The sequence below is a fragment of the Papilio polytes genome, unplaced genomic scaffold (assembly GCF_000836215.1).
Source record: "Papilio polytes unplaced genomic scaffold, Ppol_1.0 DF824303.1, whole genome shotgun sequence".
Lineage (NCBI taxonomy): Eukaryota > Metazoa > Arthropoda > Insecta > Lepidoptera > Papilionidae > Papilio > Papilio polytes.
Genome location: NW_013524901.1, coordinates 1,929,197 through 1,953,666, shown reverse-complemented (window position 1 = coordinate 1,953,666; position 24,470 = coordinate 1,929,197). Strand labels below are relative to the sequence as shown.

The 24,470-nt window shown below is 32.1% G+C and overlaps 2 protein-coding genes across 2 annotated transcripts in view; one reads left to right on the top strand and one right to left on the bottom strand.

Annotated features, from left to right (window-relative positions):
- Positions 1 to 4,563, bottom strand: part of LOC106101453 — a 55,506-nt gene extending 50,943 nt beyond the window's left edge. The window contains exons 1-2 of the mRNA XM_013280694.1: positions 4,369 to 4,563; positions 3,591 to 3,934 (exon numbers count right to left, since the gene is read on the bottom strand). Of these exons, the coding sequence (XP_013136148.1) occupies positions 3,591 to 3,685 (95 nt within the window). The 5' untranslated portion in view covers positions 3,686 to 3,934; positions 4,369 to 4,563. The remainder of the gene's footprint in view (positions 1 to 3,590; positions 3,935 to 4,368) is intronic.
- Positions 1 to 13,433, top strand: part of LOC106101464 (calcium uniporter protein, mitochondrial) — a 66,923-nt gene extending 53,490 nt beyond the window's left edge. The window contains exons 3-8 of the mRNA XM_013280706.1: positions 10,770 to 10,891; positions 11,159 to 11,314; positions 11,405 to 11,566; positions 11,863 to 12,066; positions 12,264 to 12,371; positions 12,682 to 13,433. Coding sequence (XP_013136160.1) covers positions 10,770 to 10,891; positions 11,159 to 11,314; positions 11,405 to 11,566; positions 11,863 to 12,066; positions 12,264 to 12,371; positions 12,682 to 12,840 — 911 coding nt within the window. The 3' untranslated portion in view covers positions 12,841 to 13,433. The remainder of the gene's footprint in view (positions 1 to 10,769; positions 10,892 to 11,158; positions 11,315 to 11,404; positions 11,567 to 11,862; positions 12,067 to 12,263; positions 12,372 to 12,681) is intronic.
- The last annotated feature ends 11,037 nt before the right edge of the window (positions 13,434 to 24,470 follow it).

Below are 24,470 nucleotides of genomic sequence, written 5' to 3'. Positions count from 1 at the left end.
TTGTTTTGTTTTTAGTGCATTTTGTTTTGTTTTTCGTGTATTTTGTTTGGAAGTCGGTTTTGTTTTTTTATTAAAAAGTTTATTTTTGTAGATTTTTTTTATTCATAATATTAGTATAATTTTGTTAATCTATAGTATTATAATAAAGCGTAAACACACACTTTTTTGTTTCCTAAGATGTCAGCAATTACAGCATATTTTTGAATAATCCTTTTTTTTAATAAGAAACCCTACACTTACGTCACGCTTTAAGCTATATAAGCTAATGTGGGAAAGAGACCATAAGTTACTGCCAACATCAAGCAAGCAAGGTTGTCATCATCATGTCATTTTGATATTTGTAATTGATATTTTGACAAATGTAAACAATAAAATAAGATTTTCATAATTTCATGCGGATGAAGTCGCAAAGTAACAGCTAGTTTACTAATATTTCCTTTAACCATTCCCACTAAGCTCTTTGCTTGTTGCTAGTATTCACGACAATAGACGGGATTCGAATCATCGACCGCAAGATCGCGGCAATCTGTACCCCAAACCATTAGGCTATTGGTGCTTAATAATCGTTCTCTAATTAATAGATAGTTTGAAATAAACTTTGTGAATAACGGCTTTAGAAAATAACAAATTCCTATTCGTGTTTATTGTAATAAAGCGCAAATGTTTTGTCCGAGCGACCGAAACTGCATTGTCGGTTGATGTTTGCAATTGTTCGGATTGTGAATTGCGACAACAAGAGATGTTTATGTGCTTACTCGCTAGATATTTCAAAGATTTCACGACAAAAGAGTTAGATTTTGATTCCTACTATTTTCTTTCTACACTAGTCTCTACGGAGCGTCAGCCGTTATATTTCAATTCAGCCCTTAAACATATTCTGTTTCACAAAACCTATCCATGCTTTCTTTGGTATTCTGCCTTTGTAGCCATACACATTCAATCCAAGTGTCAATATTGAATGTTCTTAATATAAAGACGGTAGTTCCCCCCGCTAAAAGAAGCATACCAAAATATATCGCAGGAATGATTATGTTTTTGTATTAAAATTTCGGTCATGGAAAAGAGGGTTAGAGTGAAATCGCATCTCTTAAGGATTTAATATTCTGTCGAAGCTATGCATTTCCAACATGCTTTTTCACGGCAACTATTCCGTAAAACCAAACTTTTACTTTGTAACAAATGAAACATGTTACGTTGTTGAAATATTTCGTACCCGCAGGACAGACTCAAATAGTTAAGTTTGTTGGAGTTAGATTTAGTTGTTAATTAGTTGTCTTCAACATTTAACAACTTAAATAGGGGCCTAGGATAGAAAAGTACATGTAAAGTGTAATATTTACTAGTTTTAATAAATCTATCTAAGTAGCTTGAAGGCAATCGGGCTGTCATGGTCCGAGACCAAACGTAGAGCACAGGACAGAGCGAGCTGGCGGAGTACTGTGGACACCCTCTGCTCCACTTTGGGAACATTGGTAAAGAATAGAAGAGAAGAGATGTAGCTACAATTGATCATATTAAAATATTTAAAAATGGACGTAATAAAAGTTGTGCAAATGTATTTATATTGCTTTAATGTAAGTCCCTTATCGCAATAATGTATAAAATACATATTATAATTGAGGTTTTGCCACCTTTTGGTAGTTTTGAAACTCGACAACTTGCGCAAAATGAATACCTTTAAACTGTTTCGCAAGATAAAAAGTGTAACTTGTACTTTTTTATGAAGGTAATTTTACAAATTGCATTTCTTGTTTCTATTAATCTGTTTACGTCTCAAAATACAATTTTATTCATGATAACTACGAAACGAAATTCAAAAGGTACATAAGTACTGTTATGAATTTAATCCTAGTTGTGTCAAATTGCAAAGAATATGCTTTGTAAATGATAGGTAAATTGGTTTAAAAATTATCAACGTTAATAGAGTGTAATATTAATTCCTTTAATAGTCTCATCGCCTGAAGATCACAGAGGTCGATCATATTTAACTTTACTTACTTATGAATAACTAGGTTTCGCCCGCCACTCCGCCCGCAAGAAATTAAAAAAAACAAATGTGAGCAGCCTATGTGTTCTTCCAGACTATTATCTACATCTGTACCAAATTTTATCAAAATACGTTCAGCCGTTTATGCTACAAACTCTTACAAACATCCATCTATCTAAACGCATTTATAATATTAGTAAGAAGTAAGATTAAAAAATTATTCATATGGGATTTGTGGTGCATGGATTAAATGTACATGTAGAGACAAAATCTATGTTTAATATTCAACAATATAAGAACTAAGTCTTAGGCATTTAATAAAGATACTCTTAATCTTTGACTGCGAACAAATACTCATTGCTAGGATAGTAAATGAATGCCAATGACATAAAGAAATCTTGCGTGCACTGTTTGCATTGTTATAGACGTGTCTAAAAGCTTAGAACGTCTATGGTCTATATGCAAATGAGTGGTCTCAATTGCGATTGCGACAAAGGATTGGTTTGATGTATGGTGACTATTCTCCGATCATAATTCTGACAGAGAGCATAGACTCTTTGTGCTAGAGTAGTTATGAGAGATATTGTTCCAGTTTACTGAGAAACTTTGTATGATTTACTCAGTGGAAGTCCAATTTAATGTATTACGTGTTTTAAGAAGGTTCTAGACCTCTCAGAGTGTTACTTATTAATGATGTTATTTTCTGGAAAACTTTAGAAGTACAATAAAAGCAAATTCATTTGGATGCAAATGTATTTTACAAAATTGTCCGAGTCCTAATTTGGAGGCTCGCCAACTTGCTCTATACTTCCACAAGCCTGGGGGCTATGAATAATCGTTAATAACGTTGTTTAACTTACAAAAGTCTTCTAGAAGTTTTTGTACGAGTATCTTTTATATTTATAAGAAGAAATATTGTGTTTAAAATTTCTTATTAGAGTAACAGTCAAAAAGCTCATGGTAGTTTCACACTAGGGTAGCACAGTGAGGCAAAGTAGGATAGAATATGTCCTCTGACAGAAGTGCATTCAAATAGCTGTAACACTCTATACTGCTTGTTTTACCCTCGTGTGAAACTTAATATAACAGAATGAAATATGATGGAATGTTTATTGCTTGAGCTGTTATAAGTTCAATAACAGTAGTGAATTCTTTATGTAAATACATTTCTCGTGAGCTGGGACGTCGTGACTAAGTTTGAAACGTTACTTAATAGCGTTATCGGTCAAATCCAAGCTTACATATTGCTGACTTAAGTAAAAATGTCATTTATACTTTAAAAGGTTCAAATTCGGTGTATAGTTGTTTGGGTAACCGTGGGTTACTACTCGTATTATTTAAACATCTGTTTAAGACATAGTTACTTTTGCGACGTTAGACGTAATTTTAAACCTTTCCTTTCAATTCCAATTAAAAAGAGATGCAAACAGATGCTGACAAAAATACAAAAGAAAATGGTCCAGAGATATTTAATATTTAAGAATTCTTAAAAATCGTAAGTTAAATGTAGTTTTAAATTCTAAAAAAGTTATCGCCAGCCAGATTAAAGCGAGGTGGGTTTGATAAGATTAACATATTTAAAATAAAAATAATGTAAACCAACCTTCGCCTTCGTTTATTAGTTTTCCGCCGATCATGCGTGGGGGGATCGCTGGCATAAGCGCCGCAGTCACCCTCCGCGCTGTGTCCCGCCCCCATTACTGTCCCATGCCATACACCGTCACTCACACTGACACCCTTGACACCCCTGTCACCAGAGCCCGAACACCATTACACACAGACCGATAATTCGACACAAGATTTTTTATCCAGGGGTGCCAAACCGTTTGGCTGCACACCGCATATCCGCGCGGCTCGCGACTCTAATGTGAAGCGTAGCGTCGCATGCGCATATCGCACGCTCTTCTTACTCAGCTGTTAATTGACGAGAGCCGAGCGGTACCTTCTCTGTGGACGATTTAATTATCTTTATTAAGGACAAGTGTCTATTATCTATGAGTTCTATAAGATTGGATGATTTAATACTCCTAAATATAGACTTTTAAATTGATGACATGATATAAGTCTATGTAGGTATACTAATATTATAAAGAGAAAAGATTTTTATTTTTTTGTGTGTATTAAAATAACCCAAAAAATACTGGTCCGATTTCAAAAATTCTTTCACAGTTAAAAAGCTACTTTATCAGTGAATAACGTAGGCTATATTTTTTTATTCCACGCGGGCGAAGTCCCGAGCAACAGATAGTATTTTATTTTTAGGATTTTACAGTTGATATAATGCACTGCAGTAAAATTTTAATATGGCGTTTGCAACATCCACAAACTATGCTATAAGCATTTGTGAGCTTTCATATGTTAGTGTTAGTAAACCCGCTTACCGTCCAGCACTTGTACTTGCATTGTCCGCGGGCTAATTGTTTCGCGGTCCGTCTCAGAAATCGCTTCGCTCTCGTTTCTACTAATTACACAAGCCGCTGCTTTCCCAGCGGAAAATGTCGATGGAGGGATCTTCAGGCCATCGTATTAACATCACTTAACATATTTGATGTTCTAATTCTTAATTAAAAAAATTGTTCGCCTGATTGTATCTCTAACACACAAATACATTTTAAATGACACTTCACTTATCAAGATTGTTAAGGAGTTTGCAGATCGGAACTTCAAAAGTGGTAGAGACCGAATGACAAAAATTGAATCTACTCTAAATCAAAGTCGAGTAACTAATGCTTCATTTCGTCAGATGAATGAATGACTTCTAATTTCAAATTACGTATTCTTTTTAAAATAAAAATATCCGAGCAGTACTGACGGTTGCGGATGTTGATAAATTACGGATTCACTTAACTGCAGACGAAGCGGTTGTTAGTTAACGGCTCGTTTGCTTCCGTCTATAAGAAAATCGCCACTGAAATGTGAAACTCTGTAATATCGTCTTATCGAAAAGATCAGCAAATAGCAGTATATGATTTCTAACATGATTACAAACTAACGAGATATTACATCTTTAGTGTGGACACCTTTAACTAAACTATCGCACAACAGTTGTGCGATTGTTTGGCAGCCAATTCAACTGTTTAGTCGTATAACTAAAAATCGAATAGTGTGTGCAGTTCCATATGAACTTATAGCAATCAAGAGATTAAACACACAGATTCAACTTAATTACGTATTCTGGGTTAGTTGGTTTATTATTTAACAAACGACTAAATAGATGGATAGGAATTAAAACTATATTTTTACAATTAGATTTTTTACTCTATCGAAGCTCAAACTATTTCAGTGTAAACATTTTAAGCCACTAAAATTCTAGTGAGGAGATTTAAACGGTTATTGTTCGCAATTTACGATTTGTGTACGCATTTTGGCGCTGTTCCAAGTACTTTGTGCAACGATGCTTGTGAACTATGAATGGTCGATATACTTCGATTTGCGTAGCCTATATTTTATGGTGATGAACTGAAACGATTTGAGTTTACATGATAACCTAAGTATTTAAGTTTTTTAATCAATTAGGGTTTATTTTAACTGATTTAAGATCGTATATAGCGATCGAAAAATATGATCTATTGTTGGATGTAATACAAATTAAAACAATCTTCAGATCGATGTAAGTGCGGGCGCATACCTTTGCTTAAACGCACAACTGTTGGGCGATTGTCGATTGTTTCAGCAAATTCAAATGTTTAGTTTAGTTTTAGAAAATCGAGTAGTGTGCGGACCTCCATATTCATAGGAATCAAAGCGAGACTAAACAGTTGTCCGATAGTTTAGTTTGGCCGATACTATGCAATAGTGTTTTTCAATGATATCTATGTTGTTGTTTATATGTAAATTGTTTTATAATTAATCATTGTAATGTACTGTTTTAATATATTGGCATGCTGTCATGTGCAAAGAATATTTGTTACGATAACATTTCTTACACGCAAATGTTTGCAGAATGTTATCTTGGTGATTATATTGTATTATCAAAATCACGTAATATTTTTTTGTACGAAACAGTTTTTTCTTAAATGCTTCTTTTGTCGAAGATAGGGGAAACTTCTAGAAGCCAAGGAGACTATAAGTCTATGAAAACGGATAACCATTTTTTGTCCAAGTTAAAATGTCAGACTCAGTTTTAAATATTAATGGTTTTTTTTAATTTAATCAAAATTAAAAGTTAACTTTCTTATTAATGTTATTGATCACATTTATAAGTTGAGAAATACTTAAGTTTTCAATTATTTTGGAGAAAGCACACTTTACATCAAGTACGATTTTAGTATAGGTAATTAAATTGGATATTAGATCTCAAATAAATGAAGAGCATACTTAAACAGGGAAATTAAATTTTCGAGATAACGCCAATAAGTTATATGCTTCTTATTAGGAAAAGGTCGGAATTTTGTTATTTTAATAACGTTGAAATGTTTTACGAACTTAGTTTTCTATATGTATTTTTTGTCTTTGTAAAGATTTTCCTGCAGAGTCGCATTAAGTCTTGATTTAAAATTAAATTTAAATTAACAAGCCTCAGATTTTCTGCATTGCGTTATTGTTTTAGGAACACATTTGTATTTCTAATAGAGTATAAATAAGAGAAAACAGAGTGGACTGTACCTTTGCGGGCGCAATTAACGCTAATGCGCTCACTATTTTGTTTTATGCTGCATTTTTACTCTGTATTTCCTATTTAACCTTTTTACGTGGACCGTTTACTTTGTTTGGCGGATCCGCTGTCTAATTTATACAAGGCTTATGTTAACTTTACTTATCTAAGGATATCTACTAGCTTTCATATATGGTAGTGTTGTCTAGTAGATAGTGGTTTGGTTTCTTAATCTCCTTCGTCTCTCTTTTTTTTATACAATAAGGTGGCAAATGAGCAAGCGGCCACCTAAATCCGCCAAAATGGCGAAGCGATCGCTGGCCATAGACATCCGCATGGACATGCGTTGCCTACCCTAAATTAAGGGAGAAGAAGACGCACATAAAGAGGATATTTCCCCTTCCTATGCGTCTCCTCCACCGTCAAATCCACTTCCCATCCAATCCTTTCCTTATTTGAAAAGGGTGAAACGGGAAAAGGACTAAATTGGACCTCCGGCACAACACTCATCACACGAAACGCGGAATTTTTTCCACTTCACACATGTCTTCTGTGTGGTCGTGGTATTGCACCGGTCGAGCCGACCCATTCGTGCTAAGATGTTAAAGCGGGCTCTACCACTGTTAAATCTCTCTCTCATCACACTCTCTATCATCGACATCTTTGTTTGAGACTTGTTAGTAACCCTCTGTTTCAGATCTACACCTTTATAACTCTATGTATCATTATGCTAAATGTAGACACTCGTACGTACAGGAGTTTCGGAAGTAGTAACTAGGGAATACGATCCCGCACTGTTTACGTTCTCACGGGATTTTTGCGGAATCGACAATTTTACAGCGAGATCCCACAGGACCTAAAATGGTGCGGCCTCCCGCTGGATTGTGGTATCCCACTTCGCGGGTTTGCAATCCCTAGTAGCAACCCAAAGATTAGTGATTCTAAAACACGAACACCAATAAAGTTTATAACAGTATGTTTCAAGACATGAGATCTAATTTTAAAACAATTAAAACGTTACTATTCCGTACACGTCTCACGTAATAATAAAACTGAATTTGGTCTTAATGTCATGAATAAATTGAAGTAAGTAGATCGGAAAAACTGTTCATTTTGCGTTAACTTTGCAACTTTCTAGCAATCGCTATATCTAATTATTATATTGCTTGCAATGTTACAATTACAAATTATATATGCAAATATCTGATAAGTAAAATAATATGAAGAAATATGATACGGTACAATTATTGTTAAAACTATTATTTCGTATACAAGTAGTGATTGTATAGCAAAATAGATGAATTTGAAATGCGTTCCTTCTATCGAAACAGACCGAGTAAAAACTTTTTTAATTTATGAGTTCATTTATTTAGCACTGTTACATTAACCTTTTACTTGTTCTTTTTGCTTAAATAAAATCAATCATCATCAAAGTATAAATATTTATACTTATACTCATACTAATATTATAATTATAAACAGGAATGATTTGTATTTTTGGATTTTTGTATGTATTGAAATAGCTCAAAATCTACTTTGCGATTTCAAAAATTCTTTCACAATTGAACAGTTACGTTATCAGTAACATAGGCTACATTTTTAATTCCACGCGGACAAAGTCGCGGGCTACAGCAAGTCTTTTATATAGATCAGAAATCAGCAGAGTAAAAGACTTTACCTTATGTAGCTTTAGGTAAAAATTCATCCTTAAAGTACACAAAGGGTCTACAGTAAATCCAATAATACAGTTAATGTAATCGCTAATTCGCTTTAGATTCCGTAAATCCGTGTTTGGTCGAGCTCAGAATAAGTGATTCAACAAGATCCTTTGTCCCCTTGTTGAGCTATTACCGGCTCGAAAGCTTTAACTATCCTATTTTGTACTGTCGCGCACGAAATACTGCGACGCAAAACTAGTGCACAATATAAAAATATTAAAACAAAATATAAATTCTCTTTAGGTTAATGATTTTCTTTATTAGAGTTTAATCTTAAGTTTTTTTCTAAATGTTTGTAATAAAATATTTAAAATTGTAAGTAATAAAGTATATTTAAATCTAACGTGTTATGACAATCATGAAGCATGCATACTAGCATGCATACAAGCATACTAATATTATAAATATGAACGTTTAGATGGATGGATGTTTGTTTGTAGCCTAAACCGCTGAACGGATTATGATGATATTTTGCATAGACGTAGAGGATAATCTGGAAGAACAAATACGCTACTTACTTTTGTTATTTTTAATTCCACGCGGACGGAGTCGCGGGCGAAAGCTAGTATGTAATAAAAAATATGTGTAATACATATAAGTGTAACTGTGTACAAGTGTACGTAGTGATAATCTGTTAAGTGGTGCTCTGACAATCAGGTTGAAGCGACGACGTCTGCTGTGAGGTGTAATGGAACAATTTCCTGCTAATTGATTGCTCAGTTATGTTTTCATTGTTCTGTGTTTGCTATACTGACATGTGATGGGTTATACCAATTTTTGTACGTTAGGTAATTTCAATTTTATATTTGAACGCTTTTAAAATTTTTCAACACGAATGTAGAACTTTTAAAAAAAATTTAAGTATGAAAATATTATTTATTCGACTGTATTCATACATATTGCTTAAATAGTCATGCTTAACGTGAAAGTCAAAAGAAATGTTTATATTGCTTGGATTAAGGCCAAAAATTTTTCATATTCAACATATAGTGAATAGGGTTGCCACCTTTAGGTTTGGCTAGACTTCGAATCAACACGATGTTCGGGATATTCAAACATAGATGTCAACAAGTCACTATTTTCGTTATCCGAGGTTTTTAGCGCCGGTATTGTACGTTCATTGTATGACAGCCCTAACCTAACAAGCCTAACAAGGTGACATTCAATAGAGGCTTATCTAACACGTGTCGTTTTAATGCAATTTATTATCGAAGTTTTATAAAGTCCAAGTATGTCGTAAAGCTTTCATACTAAGCTCCTATATTATAGGACAGCGTAGTTCGTAGCTGCCTTTAAAATGTTTGATATTTTACCTTATTTTTGTAACGATGAGAATTCTTGGAATTGTATATTTCATGTCCCTTTTATCGAATTTTATCTACTTATGTTCGTAAAACTTTCTTTCACCGTGTAATACGTACTTCAAAGTACTTAGTCATACTTAATAGGTAATAAAGTATTTTCATATTTCGGTTACATTACAAAAGAAAGTAAGAAGATCTTGAAGCTTTGATTAGATGTTAGATAGTGTATAATGTCTTGTAATTTACATTTAAAACAATACCAACGTGTTCTTAAGAAGAGCAAATTACTTACGTAAAATAACACGCATTAAGTGAAAGTTATATTACGCTTATCTTAATTAGTCTTATTTTGATGGCGAAGGGTTCTTTTAAATATTTACGTTATCCATTTAAATTAATAAATATTATACTAATTTTCATTTTAATTTTAATTCTTAATTCAAAGACTTTTTGAATTACTTTGACCCATCTTTGGTTTTCCTACATACCACATGTGTTATGATAGATTTAAATATAACTTTAGACAGTGCTTATTAAGTTGTTCTCTCGGAGACCCGCCTTGATAGTATATATTGTAACTTATGTAACATTCAGATCGACTTATGTAACTCAATATCATAACTATGTACTCAACTCTATTCAATTCCGAGATGTTTTCTCAATTACAAATATCATCTTTCAAATGTTTGTTGAAATAGAAAGGACAGAGTTGGAATTCGTATTTGAAGCTTACTGCTGTCGTGAAATAAATCATTGGCTTACGCTCGTGACTGGTACAGGGCGATAAGTTCACCTCAGGTCGCGGGGTAATAATTTGCTGCCATGTCTTTTTTTAGTTTGTCGCATTTAGAAATGTCTAGATTTTTTGTTTATTGCGACTTTTCAACTGTAGTTGATCTTTGTTACATTCAAAGATTAGTTTCATCTGATTTTTATGTCGATAAAAATCAGACAAAATTGGAAATCGCAGCGATTTCACTTTCCTAGACTTGGTTCTTCGTGTAATGTCGGAAATAATGCTAATTACCGCGGTTTTTTACTGTACAAAAAGAACTTTTTATCAACAAAAGTATTGAGGTAGCAATAAGTGCTTGTATGGGTAAACTAAACTTTAACACCTTTTGGTGATTTCATTGTTAAAGTTTTAATTTTCGTTTGTTATACAGAGGTGTCGGTGACGTACCGTCGCGGGCTACCGGTGATCACGGTGCCTCTGCCGTCGCGCCGCGAGCGTTGCCGCTTCACACTGCGCCCCGTCTCACAGACCGTCGGAGATCTATTAGAACAGGTTAGTGAAGCAATGACTCTACGGAATTAATTACAAGAGGTATCCGTTGTGTCTTTGCAATAAAGAGTAGGGTATCTGAATTTAATGGAATGAATGAGGTCTTCTCAATACCGGGAACCCCACCAGTTCTATATGGGTTGAGGTAGCACCATTAGAGTTAGTTCATACTTAAAGGTTCTGGTAGTTGGCTTTAAATTTATTGTTATACCTGGTATAAATAATTGTTTAGAGCTGTACAAATTAACAGCAATGTACATGTTTATACAGGTGAAGGCGGAAGACCGCGGAGTAGAGCGCGCGGTCGCCTTAGCTCCAGACGAGCGCGTGCGCATTGCCGCTAGCGACACGGTAGAGTCGCTGCTAGAGAACGATTTCCGACTCATCATTAACGACACAGAATATTACGTTAAAAGTCCGCCTCAGGTGAGTGTTATTGTCATTGCTAGCATTTTTGTTGACGAATTAATATACTTTTTTATTACCGAGTATTTAATGTTCATTTTTTGTTGTCAGGAGCGGTTGAGTTCAGAAGAGATAACTCGTTTGAGCGATGTGCGTAACTTGGTCAACCAGTTGTATGAAGCTCTTAATGTCCGAGAGCATCAAATCCGCAAAGAGCGAGAGCTTCGAGGCCAACTGGAAAAGCTCTCCTCGGAACTGCAACCACTGGAAGAGGTAAGCCTTGATAGCTTACATTGAATTGTATATACCAGGCAGATTCTTTATTACGGAAATGACTTGGAACTGGCAGTATATGAAGGCCACTCATAATGTAAAAAAAAATAAACATTTGAACTTGGAACGATTCGAAAACATTTGCTAATTTCTCTTTTGATTTTTAATTTTGGCGCATTTTACAATCCTACTTTTTGAGCCACAAATATTTGCCATGGCTTTCAACTGGTTCTTTTAGATTGTCTTATAATAAAATTTTGTAATGAAGAAATACTAAATGTCTTCTTATTGCATAGAAACGCATGTCTCTGGAAGTGGAGACTTCTCGACGTACTTCCGCCCTCACGTGGGTGGGGTTAGGTCTGATGGGGGTGCAGTTCGGAGTGCTAGCGCGGCTGACATGGTGGGAGTACTCCTGGGATATAATGGAGCCTGTCACTTACTTTGTCACTTATGGTACCGCGATGGCAGCTTACGCGTACTTTGTGTTGACGAAACAGGTAACTTGAAAGTGAGATAGTAGAGATTTATTAAGAAAAATAGAAAAAAAAATGTGTCTATTAAATGGTGGAATGACTTTAATAGTAGAAACAGTCTTAGGTGGCCATAGTTTGAAAGCAAGTCACAATCAAAATTTTTATTTCGTTATCGTGATTAATTATATATTTTTTAATACTGAGTGTTTTTTTTGTCTCAGGAATACGTGTTACCGGACGTAAAAGACAGACAACATCTCTTGATGCTTCACAAAAAAGCGAAAAAAATCGGACTTGACATCAATCATTATAATTACTTAAAGGATGAGGTAAACAACATTTTTTATTCAGACACTTTATTTTTTTACAAACTTTGTTTACATCAATACATTTTTTCTTAATATCGCAATAAAATAAGAAATGTTATATCTACTGAAACTTTAACTAGAGCTGCTTAAGGTCAAATGTTTGACCTCGGTCAATGACGCCTAGCAGTCCCCTTGCGAGACAAACTCATTTTTCAAGACATTTACCGCAAACTAGACTTGCTTTTCAAATTTACGTCAAAGATTTTTTCTTAATATTTCACAAGAGTTGTTTATTTCTTAGAAGATAACATTTTTTTTTTGTACCTTTTAGATAGACAAGCTCCAAAAGGATCTCGCACGTCTGAAAGATCCCTTACACATCCATTTGCCGACATCATACGCGCCTAAAACTGGCGACGAGAAACGTTCCCCGTTGACTAAACTAAAGGAAATGTTGGACGAGACTAGTAAAAAAATGAAAATCACGTAATATATGTTTAAAACGCGTTTGAAAAAGACGCGTAAAACACTTTAACACATTCACTGCCACGGAGAGTGTCACGTAATCAGAGTGGCATGTGATCATAGTGGCATGTGATCATAGTGGCATGTGATCATAGTGGCATGTGATCATAGTGGCATGTGATCATAGTGGCATGTGATCCTAGTGGCATGTGATCCTAGTGGCATGTGATCATAGTGGCATGTGATCCTAGTGGCATATGATCATAGTGGCATTGAATGTGTTAATTTACGACAACTGTTGTTAATAATTTGTACGGACATTTTGCGATAGCTCACTGAATTGTTATTGATAAATGCACTGTTGTGTAAGATTTAGGGTGCGTTTACACTGAACCGAAACTAATGAATTTTAGCAAAGAAAGCTGTTAAAGACCTTTATGTAGAATTTTTGTAATATTTTTAAACTGCTATGCCGACATAGTAACCTAATTTTTTTAATATGCTATGATAAAATTACGTAGCTTTTTGATGACAACATGGGTGACTCAAAAATTTCGTATAATCTAGTTGTCCTACATGGTTTTGTTTCAGTGAAATTCACCCTTGTATTAAAAAGCATTAGATAAAAAAATGTTGACGACCTCTGATTTTTATTTCATATGTACGCTATTATTATGGAATTTGCAGGTATTGTGTAGTCAATGTATTTAAGCTTATTTTATTAGTTTGATTTTGAATTAAATTATTTTAGTTAATACAGAAAATAAATGGAAGTATATTTTAATGAAATTTTAGTGTCCTAAAATTATTGCTCAGATCTTATGTTTCCTATTTGTAATTTAAATTTAATTTAACAATTAAAATAATTTCGTAATGTTTTGCACTCTTTCCTATAAAGTGCCAATATTTGACATTATAAAATTATTTAATAGGTTTAAGAAAAATTTAAAATTATTTATAATATTTACCTTTTTTTATTGGTAAATAATTGTGAGTTAAAGAGGCATACCTGTACAATATTTTAGTTGCAATTTTTTAATAACTTTCGACTGATTTGCTAAGTCTTATTATACCAAATGGAAATTCGACGTCGAAACATTTTGTCGTTGATTTCTTTTAGTTCTTATAGTAATTAAATAACAGACTCCTTTTGACAGCTGTACATTATCCATCCAAAAAAACATCTTTATAGTCTATGGTCGCTCAAACTTTGAGTTTGCCTTGAATTAAATAATCGCACAACTTTTGTGCGATTTTCGATTGTTTCGCAGCCAATTCAACTGTTTAGTTGTACAACTGAAATTCGAACAGTGTGCATATAAGCTCATATGAATCAAAACGAATCTAAACAGTTGTACAACAGTTTGGTTTTAGGTGTGTTCACGCTTTTAGTAATACAAAGGTTGCTGACCTATTTATAAATTGTTGGGCAGATTTTTACTTCATTCTGTAAACCGAGAATTAATCTTATTCTGTGGGCATAATCACTTATAACTAACTAATTACGCTAACGTCTTGTTAGTTTGGCGCCAAAATGGTGGAATTCAAATAGGCACAAAATACCAAAATACTTTGTCGTTAGTTAATTGTTCTTTGGCTTTTAAAAGGAGTCTGTTATGGCTGTTAATATATTCTAGTCCTATGTACGAGTGTTTGCTAACAAAACATAACCTTAAACCCAGGCTGATTCTTGCCTAATATAGAAAAAATTAAACAAATTATACACAGGGTTTTTAAGGTTATTTTAAACGATTGAAATTCGATCGTATTTAATATGGCAAAGAGATGAATTTTAGTTAAATATTTGCTTTTTCTTGTACTTTTAAACGTTTAATTGTATTTTTAGCACAATTTTTATTTAGCCCATTAAGAATGAATGCACAAAGTAGAATTTAGAAGGATTGTTGGTGCTTGAATTTTGCTTGTATTTATTTTAACAAATGAGTTTTTGTAGTTGATTTTATTAAATTGTCTTGCTTTATTGTTTTTATTAAATTGAATCCAATGAATTTGTTTATTTCAATATAACATGTCCAAATGGTACTAATATGGTTCTCTTATAATAATTTAAAACAGGCGTAAAAAATCAACAATAGTAAAGATAATTTATATTTTTTATTGTCTTTATACCAAATAAATTGATTTTTATATGTTTATATTTATATTGGTTTATATGAGAATACATGGATATATTTTTCATAAATTGAATACAGTCAACAATTTTTTTTTGTAGCTTGATTTAAAAAAGTCATGAAAACGGTTAAAAACTAAATTAAAGTAGTTTAATAAGTGGCTGTGAAAATATATGTAAAGAACAGTCCGCGATAAAAGAAACACTCTTAGCGAAATTTCATTAATTAGTCGAATACTTTATATGTATAGTAAATTAAAATGTTAATTATATTAAAATAAGCATTACCTAAATAATATGTTAATGCATTCTTCAAAAATAAAAAAAAAATCTCAAACGATTTTTTTTACGATATACAAATTACTCGAATATCCAATGCACAAAAGAGTTCGAATTGATTTTTCATTATTATGATGAACCTAAAAAAAAGTATTTTTAGTGTTTACTATATTAGATATGAAAAAACTTTATAGTAAAAAATCTAGTAAATATCATGCTTAGATTAAATTACAGTTTGTCTTGAATTTAGTATTTAGTTACGAGCAAATAAGGCGTTTTTGGATGATAGTCTATGATACGTTGCTTACCTCTGGTTGATTGACGTAATACTGGCAACCTGTACAAGAAATATTTGTTTTTATATTAAAAAAATAAAACATAATAAGTGTTCCAGTGGCCAGTGTTTTTACAGCGTATATTACATAAAAAAAAACAATACATCTTACTCAAAAATACGCGAAAATTTTGAAGGTGCCGTTTTAAACTGTGAGTGAAAATTGTGTGTTATTTTTTATGTTATCAAAGTATAAAAGGCATGTGGACTTTTACTGAGATTACCTGTTCCTTCTAACTTTATTAAGGTCTGATTTAACTATTTTTGACGCCTTCTAATATATCTTTTGTTACTAAGTTATCTCTGAGAGCTGGCGCACACCTTTGACTAAACTATCGCACAACTGTTGTGAGTTTTTTAATAGTTTTGCAGCCAATTCAACAGTTTTGTTGGTCAACTAAAAGTGTAGTGTGTGCACCTCCATATAACCTCATAGGAATTGAAGCGCGACTAAACAGTAGTGCCATAGTTTTATCAAAGATAAAGGTCTAACTGGAATGGCTGTTGTCTGTTGATTACTATTGTATTTCTACGCTACATATGTATAATCTTATATACTCTTAGACTGTTGTATATAGTTATTGTTAGTTATAAGCACTCACTTTATCTGCTAAACTAAGCTTCTTGTGATTTGCTGATTCGCCTTTTATAGGATTTTTCTATCTCATGTTTTCCTATTTATATGACGATTTTTATCTAGACTAAGATGGAGCAAAGCTTCATTTCTTATTGTTTTATTTATTTACAGTCTAAGTACATTTTGTGAAATAGTTTGATGTTTATATAATTAAAAATGTAACAATATTTTGTCCAGTTCACAAATTATGTTTTTGTAGGGAATAAATATTATTTTGACAAGATTAGTTACCGGATACTGAAACGAATTTTAAACAATTCGCACAAAGGGCTGTTTTTAATCTGACGGACGTCATTTTTATGGAATTTGAAATTTATGCATGGCCTTTTATCTGTTGCTTATTTAAACATCTTTTCAGTATACGGTCGTAAATAAATAGTAAAATTATATGTTATTTAAATTATGTATTTCTAGTATTGCTATGTTACAAATTGTATCTTATTTTATTATTAATTTTAATGTAGTATAAATTTATTGAAATTTTATCTAAGAAGTAAATTTACGAGAGCTTTTAAATTTTATTTACACGTTGAATCACTTTATTACATAATCTCGCATGTAGTTAGGTACTTTATATCTTAGATTTAATTGTTTAACCACTTACTAAACTTGTTACTAATCACTATTAAAATTTGCCAAATTACCCTTCCAATATTAAATTCTTGTTAACTATGTTACAACCCTTTTTCAATAATAAGGCCGAATATTGAAACGAATCTTAAACACTTCGTTTGTTTTGCGCCTAATACAATCTGACGGACGTCAATTTTAATGGAATTTGATGCTAACCGTAACCTTATCAAATACGCTGTTACATAAAATGTCGTTTCAATATTTGGCCACGTGATATACAAAATGGACATGATTTTTTATAAAAACACAAAAATATAAGCTTCTTTATATGTTTATATTAATGCGATGAAAAATATAATATTTAGAATTAAATCACTGGCCATTTTGTATATTTCATACACAATGTTATACAGTTACTATGTTATGTTAGTGGAGTTAGGAATAGTGGGAAAAGGTCTTAAGCCCAATACTCCTTGTAACAGTAACTATTTTGCATTTTGTTAAATTTACAGTCGTGTTCCAATAAATATTTTGAAAAAAAAAAATTGTTTTATTTTTAAAACCCGGTGCGTTATCATGCAGAATTTTCACTACACACTCGATCTTCACTACGAATTTGTAATCGTAAAAATAATAAAATGCTGGAATATGCAGACTTTATGAAGTTATTTTCCTTAGTAATTTCCTTACCTTTTCCTTTATTTACGGCTGAATGTTGTAGAGACATTTAATTATGTAACGATATATAAATTTGACGCTTGTCAGAATGTCCGGTACTTATGACGCGAAGTGTTTAAATTTCGTTTCACTATTCTACCGTTAGTCATTATTTTGCACAAGAAATTGATAATTGAACAGCAAAATATTTAGATGACGTATTTTAATGGAATAGTCCAAACTAAATTGCTCCTAAATACAAGTCGTTCTTAAGTATCTTGGTAGAGAGGTGCTGTACACGAGAAGGGCTTTGTCTCGTTTTAGAAACACGAGTGTAAGTGGAAACCGCTTGTGTTGAACGTTTTAAAGCCCCTTTTTGTATTAGGATATAAAGCAAGTTTATGTTGTTTTTCTAACATCAAGTATTATGCCGGAATGAGTAGGAAATATTACAATCTGATTCTAACCTAAAAATAGTAAGGAATTAAATAAGAGAGTCCGTAGGTTACAAATTTTACTACTTACTACAAATGGCATTAAAAGTAGATTTTATTTCTTAATTTTTGTTATAATTTCTTTCTAGTAACACAGAAAAAAGTTAAGAATTTAACATTTTTACTCTGCTCTACTCCGACTCAAGAAACCTTTTGTCGTTAACGAGATCCACAAGTATTCTTATGTTCAAGCCTTCGTTTCCCTTCCCGTAAAATTTAGTATAAACATTTATCCTACTTACTGAATACTTAATTTATTAAAGTACTTTTAACGTAAATTTACATAAACATCACATTAAACCAATGAAATATTAGACACGGGTCGAGTCAGAGATAAAATATCATAAGTAGCTATCTATAAATTTAAAGTTATTACAAAGTATCATAATATACTAGATATGAACATTATTTTAACACGAAGATTTTTTTTAGGTTATTCTGAATAGAAAATAACCCTAAACTTTTGCCTGGTCATCTTATCTGTATTTACAATAGTGTTCTATGTTACACTGAACAATTTTTTTATTCAGAGTTTCGGAATGTAAAAGGTTATATTCAGAACATGTCATTGAATATACGAGTAAGCATCTGTTTAAGTTATACACGAAGTAACATTACGATGACGTTTGTTATCATGTTACTTGAATGATACAAAATATTGTACATTTGAGTATCGTGTGAGCTTCCAGATTTTATCTAAATGTCTCCGTAGTAATGGATTTAAAATGACTGTTAACTGAGATGATTTGCACAATAATTTTACTCGTGTGTTGAATGAGTGCTACATTTTACATTTAAGATACTAGATTTCGCCCGCAACTCCGTTCGCATGGAATTAAAGAAGAAGTGAGTAGCCTATGTGTTCTTCCAGACTATCTATACCAAATTTCATCAAATCCGTTCAGACGTTTAGGCTGCAAACTCTAACAAACATCCATCCATCCATCCATCTAAACTTTCGCATTTATAATATTAGTATGATAGTAAAGAAGCAACAGCTACTTTAACATAGTTCAAACTATGTTAAACTAGCTGTTGCTCGGGACCTCGCCCGCGTTAAATTAAAACAGCCAATGTTACTCACAGATAAATTGCCTTTCAAACTGTGAAAGCATTTTTAAAATCGGCTCAGTAGTTTGAGTTATTTTAATATTTACAAAAATACAAATCTTTCCTCTTTATAATATTAGTAAAGAAGTAAAGATTTACGGAGTTTAATTATAATCGAAGGAGAGCGGGATTTAGGTGACTTTTTTTCCAACCAACACAATAGTAAAGCTGTTAGCAATTGCAATTCGTTTGCAATTATCAGTAATTCGGTGTTCTAAATGTGTTCACATTTAGCCGTAATTTTCCCTGAATTATTCTGCATGCAATTTAATCCCGCGAAAGGGTATTCCCCGCACGCGACGCCGACGCGACTCATAAATATTCATCGCTAATTTATGACATCGGCTTGTCATAATTGTTTCATCCGTAATTTTTCGTTAAATGTATTACATTAATTTTCATATTTCTACGTATTCGCTAAACGAGTTAAGTCAAATTTTTAACTCAATTTATACTCCGTTTACTTACTTTAAAGTTACATTTTAAAAGGCTTGTTTATTTATACTTCTACCCTAAGTAGGACTACGATAACAAGCATAAGTATGGTTGCATAAATCCTTAGACTCCGTGATAACATTCACGTAGTAAATTTTCGTACTCCGTACAGTTTTCATTTTGTAAACAACGTTTATTTCCTTTGACTTTTGCCTGAACATGATTATAACTAAGGACTTATTCATAGAGTTGTAAAATACATTGATGATTTGATAAATGATTTCACGTCAAGAAATATAAAATTTTATTTGGAAAAAAGTTAAATACTTAAATGTCCAATTTAACAAAATTAAAGTGTAACAAAATTATTGGATTAAAACGGATTAATTTTAATTTGCACAGATAAATTGAAGCAACCGACAGATATATGTTCCCGCCAACAGCCGTTAATATTAATTCGAATTCATGAATAGATAAAATTTATTGATGCTATCTCGTTTATTTACGCACGCCATCAACCAATTTCGTAGCGAGAAGCTTATTTCCCGTGAATTTTGGTCAATTTTCACCTTTATTTTTGACCTAATGACACGAATTATGTCGTTAAAATATACATTTTACATTATTGTTGGCCATTACTGAGGTACCTTATGAAATGGTCGATTTATTTACAGTTTATACTCATTTTATTACTACTTTGCTAATGTTCTGCTTCATTAAAATACGGCATACTGTATATGCCCCAATTTAATGGTACAATTTTATTGCACTTTCTTTTTATTTATACTGAAATTTTCCAGTATCTTAATAAGATCAAAATTCCTTAAGTAAGCGCACGTCCCGGTATGTTTTCTTATCCTACGTGCACGTTGTAACTTAAGTCATAAAATTGCAATGATCCGCTGTAACTTAGAGTTCGTGCAGTCCGAATTTATTGAGGGCGTAAAATAACTTTAACATAATTTATACAGTAGTAATCTTTATTTTATAAAGTTTATATTAACATAATTCTTTTTATAACCTAATGTTAAATTTTCAACTCTTTTTCTATCCTTTTTTATTCGGATTAAAATTTTAATGAAAACGCTTGTTATCTTTTTTATTTCTTTAACACTCTTAAGTGATGACAACATTTTGACGCACAAGTTGCAATATAAACCCACTGTAAGATTAATTTCTATTCATGTATTATCTACGTTATATCATTGATGGTGAGACTGCAAGGAGAATTAAAAGTTGTAGAAACGTTTATTTAATTTTTGGCGAGCCGCCAAACACGGAGCTCGGTAAAAATTCAATAACTAGCGATAAGGCAAAACGTACGTTTAAGGCGGATCTTATCCATATTGTAAGAGAATGTAAGTATTATGTCTGAGTTCACCAGTACTATAAAGGACGCATAAAGGATATGCTGTCAGTAATCAACAAAATACTTTCTCGATTGATCCTTTACGCTTTAACATTTATGTATTACAAATTTATAAATCGATTAGTTATATTGTACTTAAGGCAATATCGAATCGAGACATTAAAGGGTTAATAAAACGCTAACAACTAATTAAAAGTGATAGTGTTTCGCTCCAGGTTGTCAATGAGTTTTATATTGAAAGATCCGTATCGTGATAAAACAATGCAATAAAAATATATCGCGTTTTCCGATAGGCATCTAGTATATCTAGATCATCTGTATTGTTTGAATATGATTGATTGCTTGCGTAACGAGTTATAAATCATTTTTGTATTGTACGACTAAAATACTGAGGCAAAAGGTGATTTATTTCAACTGGCGCCTAGATGAAAAAAATAGTAATGTTTCTAACAAACATTTTCTGGTATAGTGGAAGATTAATACAAAAAAACCATACATTACTCTAAAATCACACTGTTTAGTATATTTTATGGGTTTTTTTTTCGGTTAAAAATGCTTAGAAATATTATGATATATTAAAAACATCACTTGAATTTATTATAGAACTTGATGTATTGGCTTGCGACATACTTTAGGAGAATTTATTTCGCAACAGAAACTTGAACTAGTTTCTAAGGAAATTTGAAACGATCTTTCTAGAATATACAGTGACGTCCGTCTTTCGTCCGTTCCGTCTCATTTTTATATGTTGAATACTTCAAAACGATATTAATTTTTTTTTAAAGTAGCAATATTTTATTTAAAATGTAAATGCTTAACTTTTCATATGCATTTTAATATCGGCTTTTATAAAGGTTTTAAAAAAGAGCTTCCAAAATCATAACTTTTGTTTCGTGAAAATGTACCAGCTATGAAAAACATTTGCCTTGTTTACGAGCATTTTGCGGCATGCTTTTGTTTTAACATATTTGATGTTTTAAATTTCACGTCGTATTTACAATAACAGTATTGCGCTGTATTTTGATAGAAACAATGTAACAAAACTATTATCAATCCGTTATATTTTGTTAGTTTTGTATCGTTAAAAAAAGTTTAACAATTACAAAAATTCGTTTGAACTTTATTTTACCAGCAGAACAAACCGAACTGTAGCGGGGCTGAAATTCACGATTCGAACATTACCGTTTAGTTACAATCAAATAGTTTGACACTTTTAGTAGTTCTACACGCAACCTGAAAATCTTTTAGAGGCAAATATAACAAAGCCATGTTCTTATTCTTTCTTATATGCTCAAAAATTATATTCCGCATTTTAATCACCCATTAAAAAGATGACGCAATTCAATTTTAAATTCTTTAATAATATTTTTTTAATGACAGTAATAATTTATTTTGGTAAAGATATAAATATGTTGAAAATTACGTTTCCTTCGTAGATATTTATTACTGCTGTATAAAAGGAAATTACAAATTTATCTGCTTTACGTTTGTATTTCCAACGGGAAATCTTCTCTTGTACGCGGAGTCAACTTGCTCTCTTATTTGAATACGTCAGAATACTCACAAGCAGCTAGCTCTTTTAAATCAGATAAAATATAATACCTAAAGTACATTGCTGTTTTTTAAACACTAATCTATACAAATGTAATTAAGAGAACAGATTTGATAGTGAGTTTACATTGAAGATTCTAAAGTTTCGTTTCGAAAAATCTTTTGTATTAGGAACCTACATAATCACTGAGTAACATTAATAATAACGAGAAGGGTATGGATATGACAGAGAAGATACTATTTATTCTTTTCCCAGGCAGTCTGGTATTGATATTCCATGTTTAAAACACAAGCAAGAACTAGTTTTTATCTTCATACGAATGAGAATGAAAGCAATATTTTCTCGTAAATTATTCAGTCATTGAATTTCCTTCATCCGATTGAAATGAGAAATGCTTTAATATCGCGATCCAATAAAGACCTTTTATACTTTGAGGTCTTTCAAAGAAAAACTGTACTCAATCTGCTTTTATGAATAGTCGGGAAATTTTATTCTAGCGTTTTATCCATATAAAAGTATGTACAAAACAATTTTTTATGTAATCTATATCTATACTAATATTATAAAGAGGAAAGATTTGTATTTTTGGATTTGTATGTATTGAAATAATTCAACAACTACTGGGCAGATTTCCAAAATTTCTTTCGCCTATTAAGCTACTTTATCACTGAACAACATAGTCTAGGTATTTTTATTATTTTTTAATTTCACGTGGAGGATGTCGCAAGCAACAGCTAGTACATAAATAAAATATTGGTCATTTTATTTTTTAACATCAGAAATACTCAGAACTTCGAACTATATTTAGTCAAATATAGTTATCAGTCGAAACAAAAACAAAACACTGTTAATTCCTCTTCTATTATTCCGTCTCCAGTACTTAATTGAGTGAGGGTACAGTGATTAGAGTAATAAAATTAAGTGCTTTCCGTAAACGATCCTTCAGGGATACAGCGAATATATTGCAGGGATTTTCTTTATAAATATTTAAATACACAGGAAAGTTTTTCATTCGCTTTCAATTGTATTTGTCTGTAGGAAAGAATCGTCCATTTTTTTGTGACTGAGTTGCCACTGTTTGCCTTGAAGAGGCAGACAGATTCACCGGCTTGAGGTGGCCAAGCGCAGATGGCGCTTAGCCTAAACCTTTTTTATAAGTAACTGGGTCCGAAGGCTCCCTCAGGAGCCTCGGCTCGGAATTACTTCGTTATTATTACCGGATTGGGTGAATCATCGATTGATACGCCTAGGGTAGTGTCTAGGGCTTCCGTAAGTCGTAGAGGTAACTATTAAAAAAACGTTATAAGTACGTCTACTTATGATGAAGTAAAGTTTTATCTTATTAAGTTTTATTATGAATATCTTGCAGTAAAATAGTGTGAAATTAGTGAAGAGAGTTAAACTTGTTTCTCCGTACTGCAGCTTCGCAAGAACAAAGCCCTTTGTGAGTTGAACGAAACTTTTAAAACTCTTGAATTTGAATCGTCTCCAAGCTTGAGATCGGTTGCATTCACAGTTTTAGAGTTATTTCCTTTACTTCTCTTTTGAATAACTTGTACGAAATATTTTAGATCATATAACTTCATTTTAATCTGTAATTAAATTTAATAATTCGCATTTTTGACTTTAAGAAAAGAACTGATATCTTTAAATTGTATTTTAAAAATTCAATCGTTGCTTATTCAGTTAAAAAAAAAAATAGGTATTGTGAGGAATAATATTATTCCTCACAATACCTATTTTTTTTTTTGAATTTTTAACTCAGTAATTACAAATAGTTATTTTCTCTGAAAACATGTTTCTTTTGTGTCAACTAAATGAATAAAACAACAAAGAGAATTAATGGGCATCCAAAAAGTTTTTTTTTAAGTTGGTGAATATTTCTAGTTTTCTTTTGTATATTCGCAAATAAAGAAATATTCAAACACGAAAGCTAAAATTTGTAGCGCCTTTCATAGTTCACAGCAAACGAACTGTGATGGCGCGTCAATCACTAATTGACTAGTGATGCGCTTATGCGTTTTGACTATATCGACAACTTTGAAGGCTTATAGTATTTTTATTTTGGTCAATTCCTACGTAAT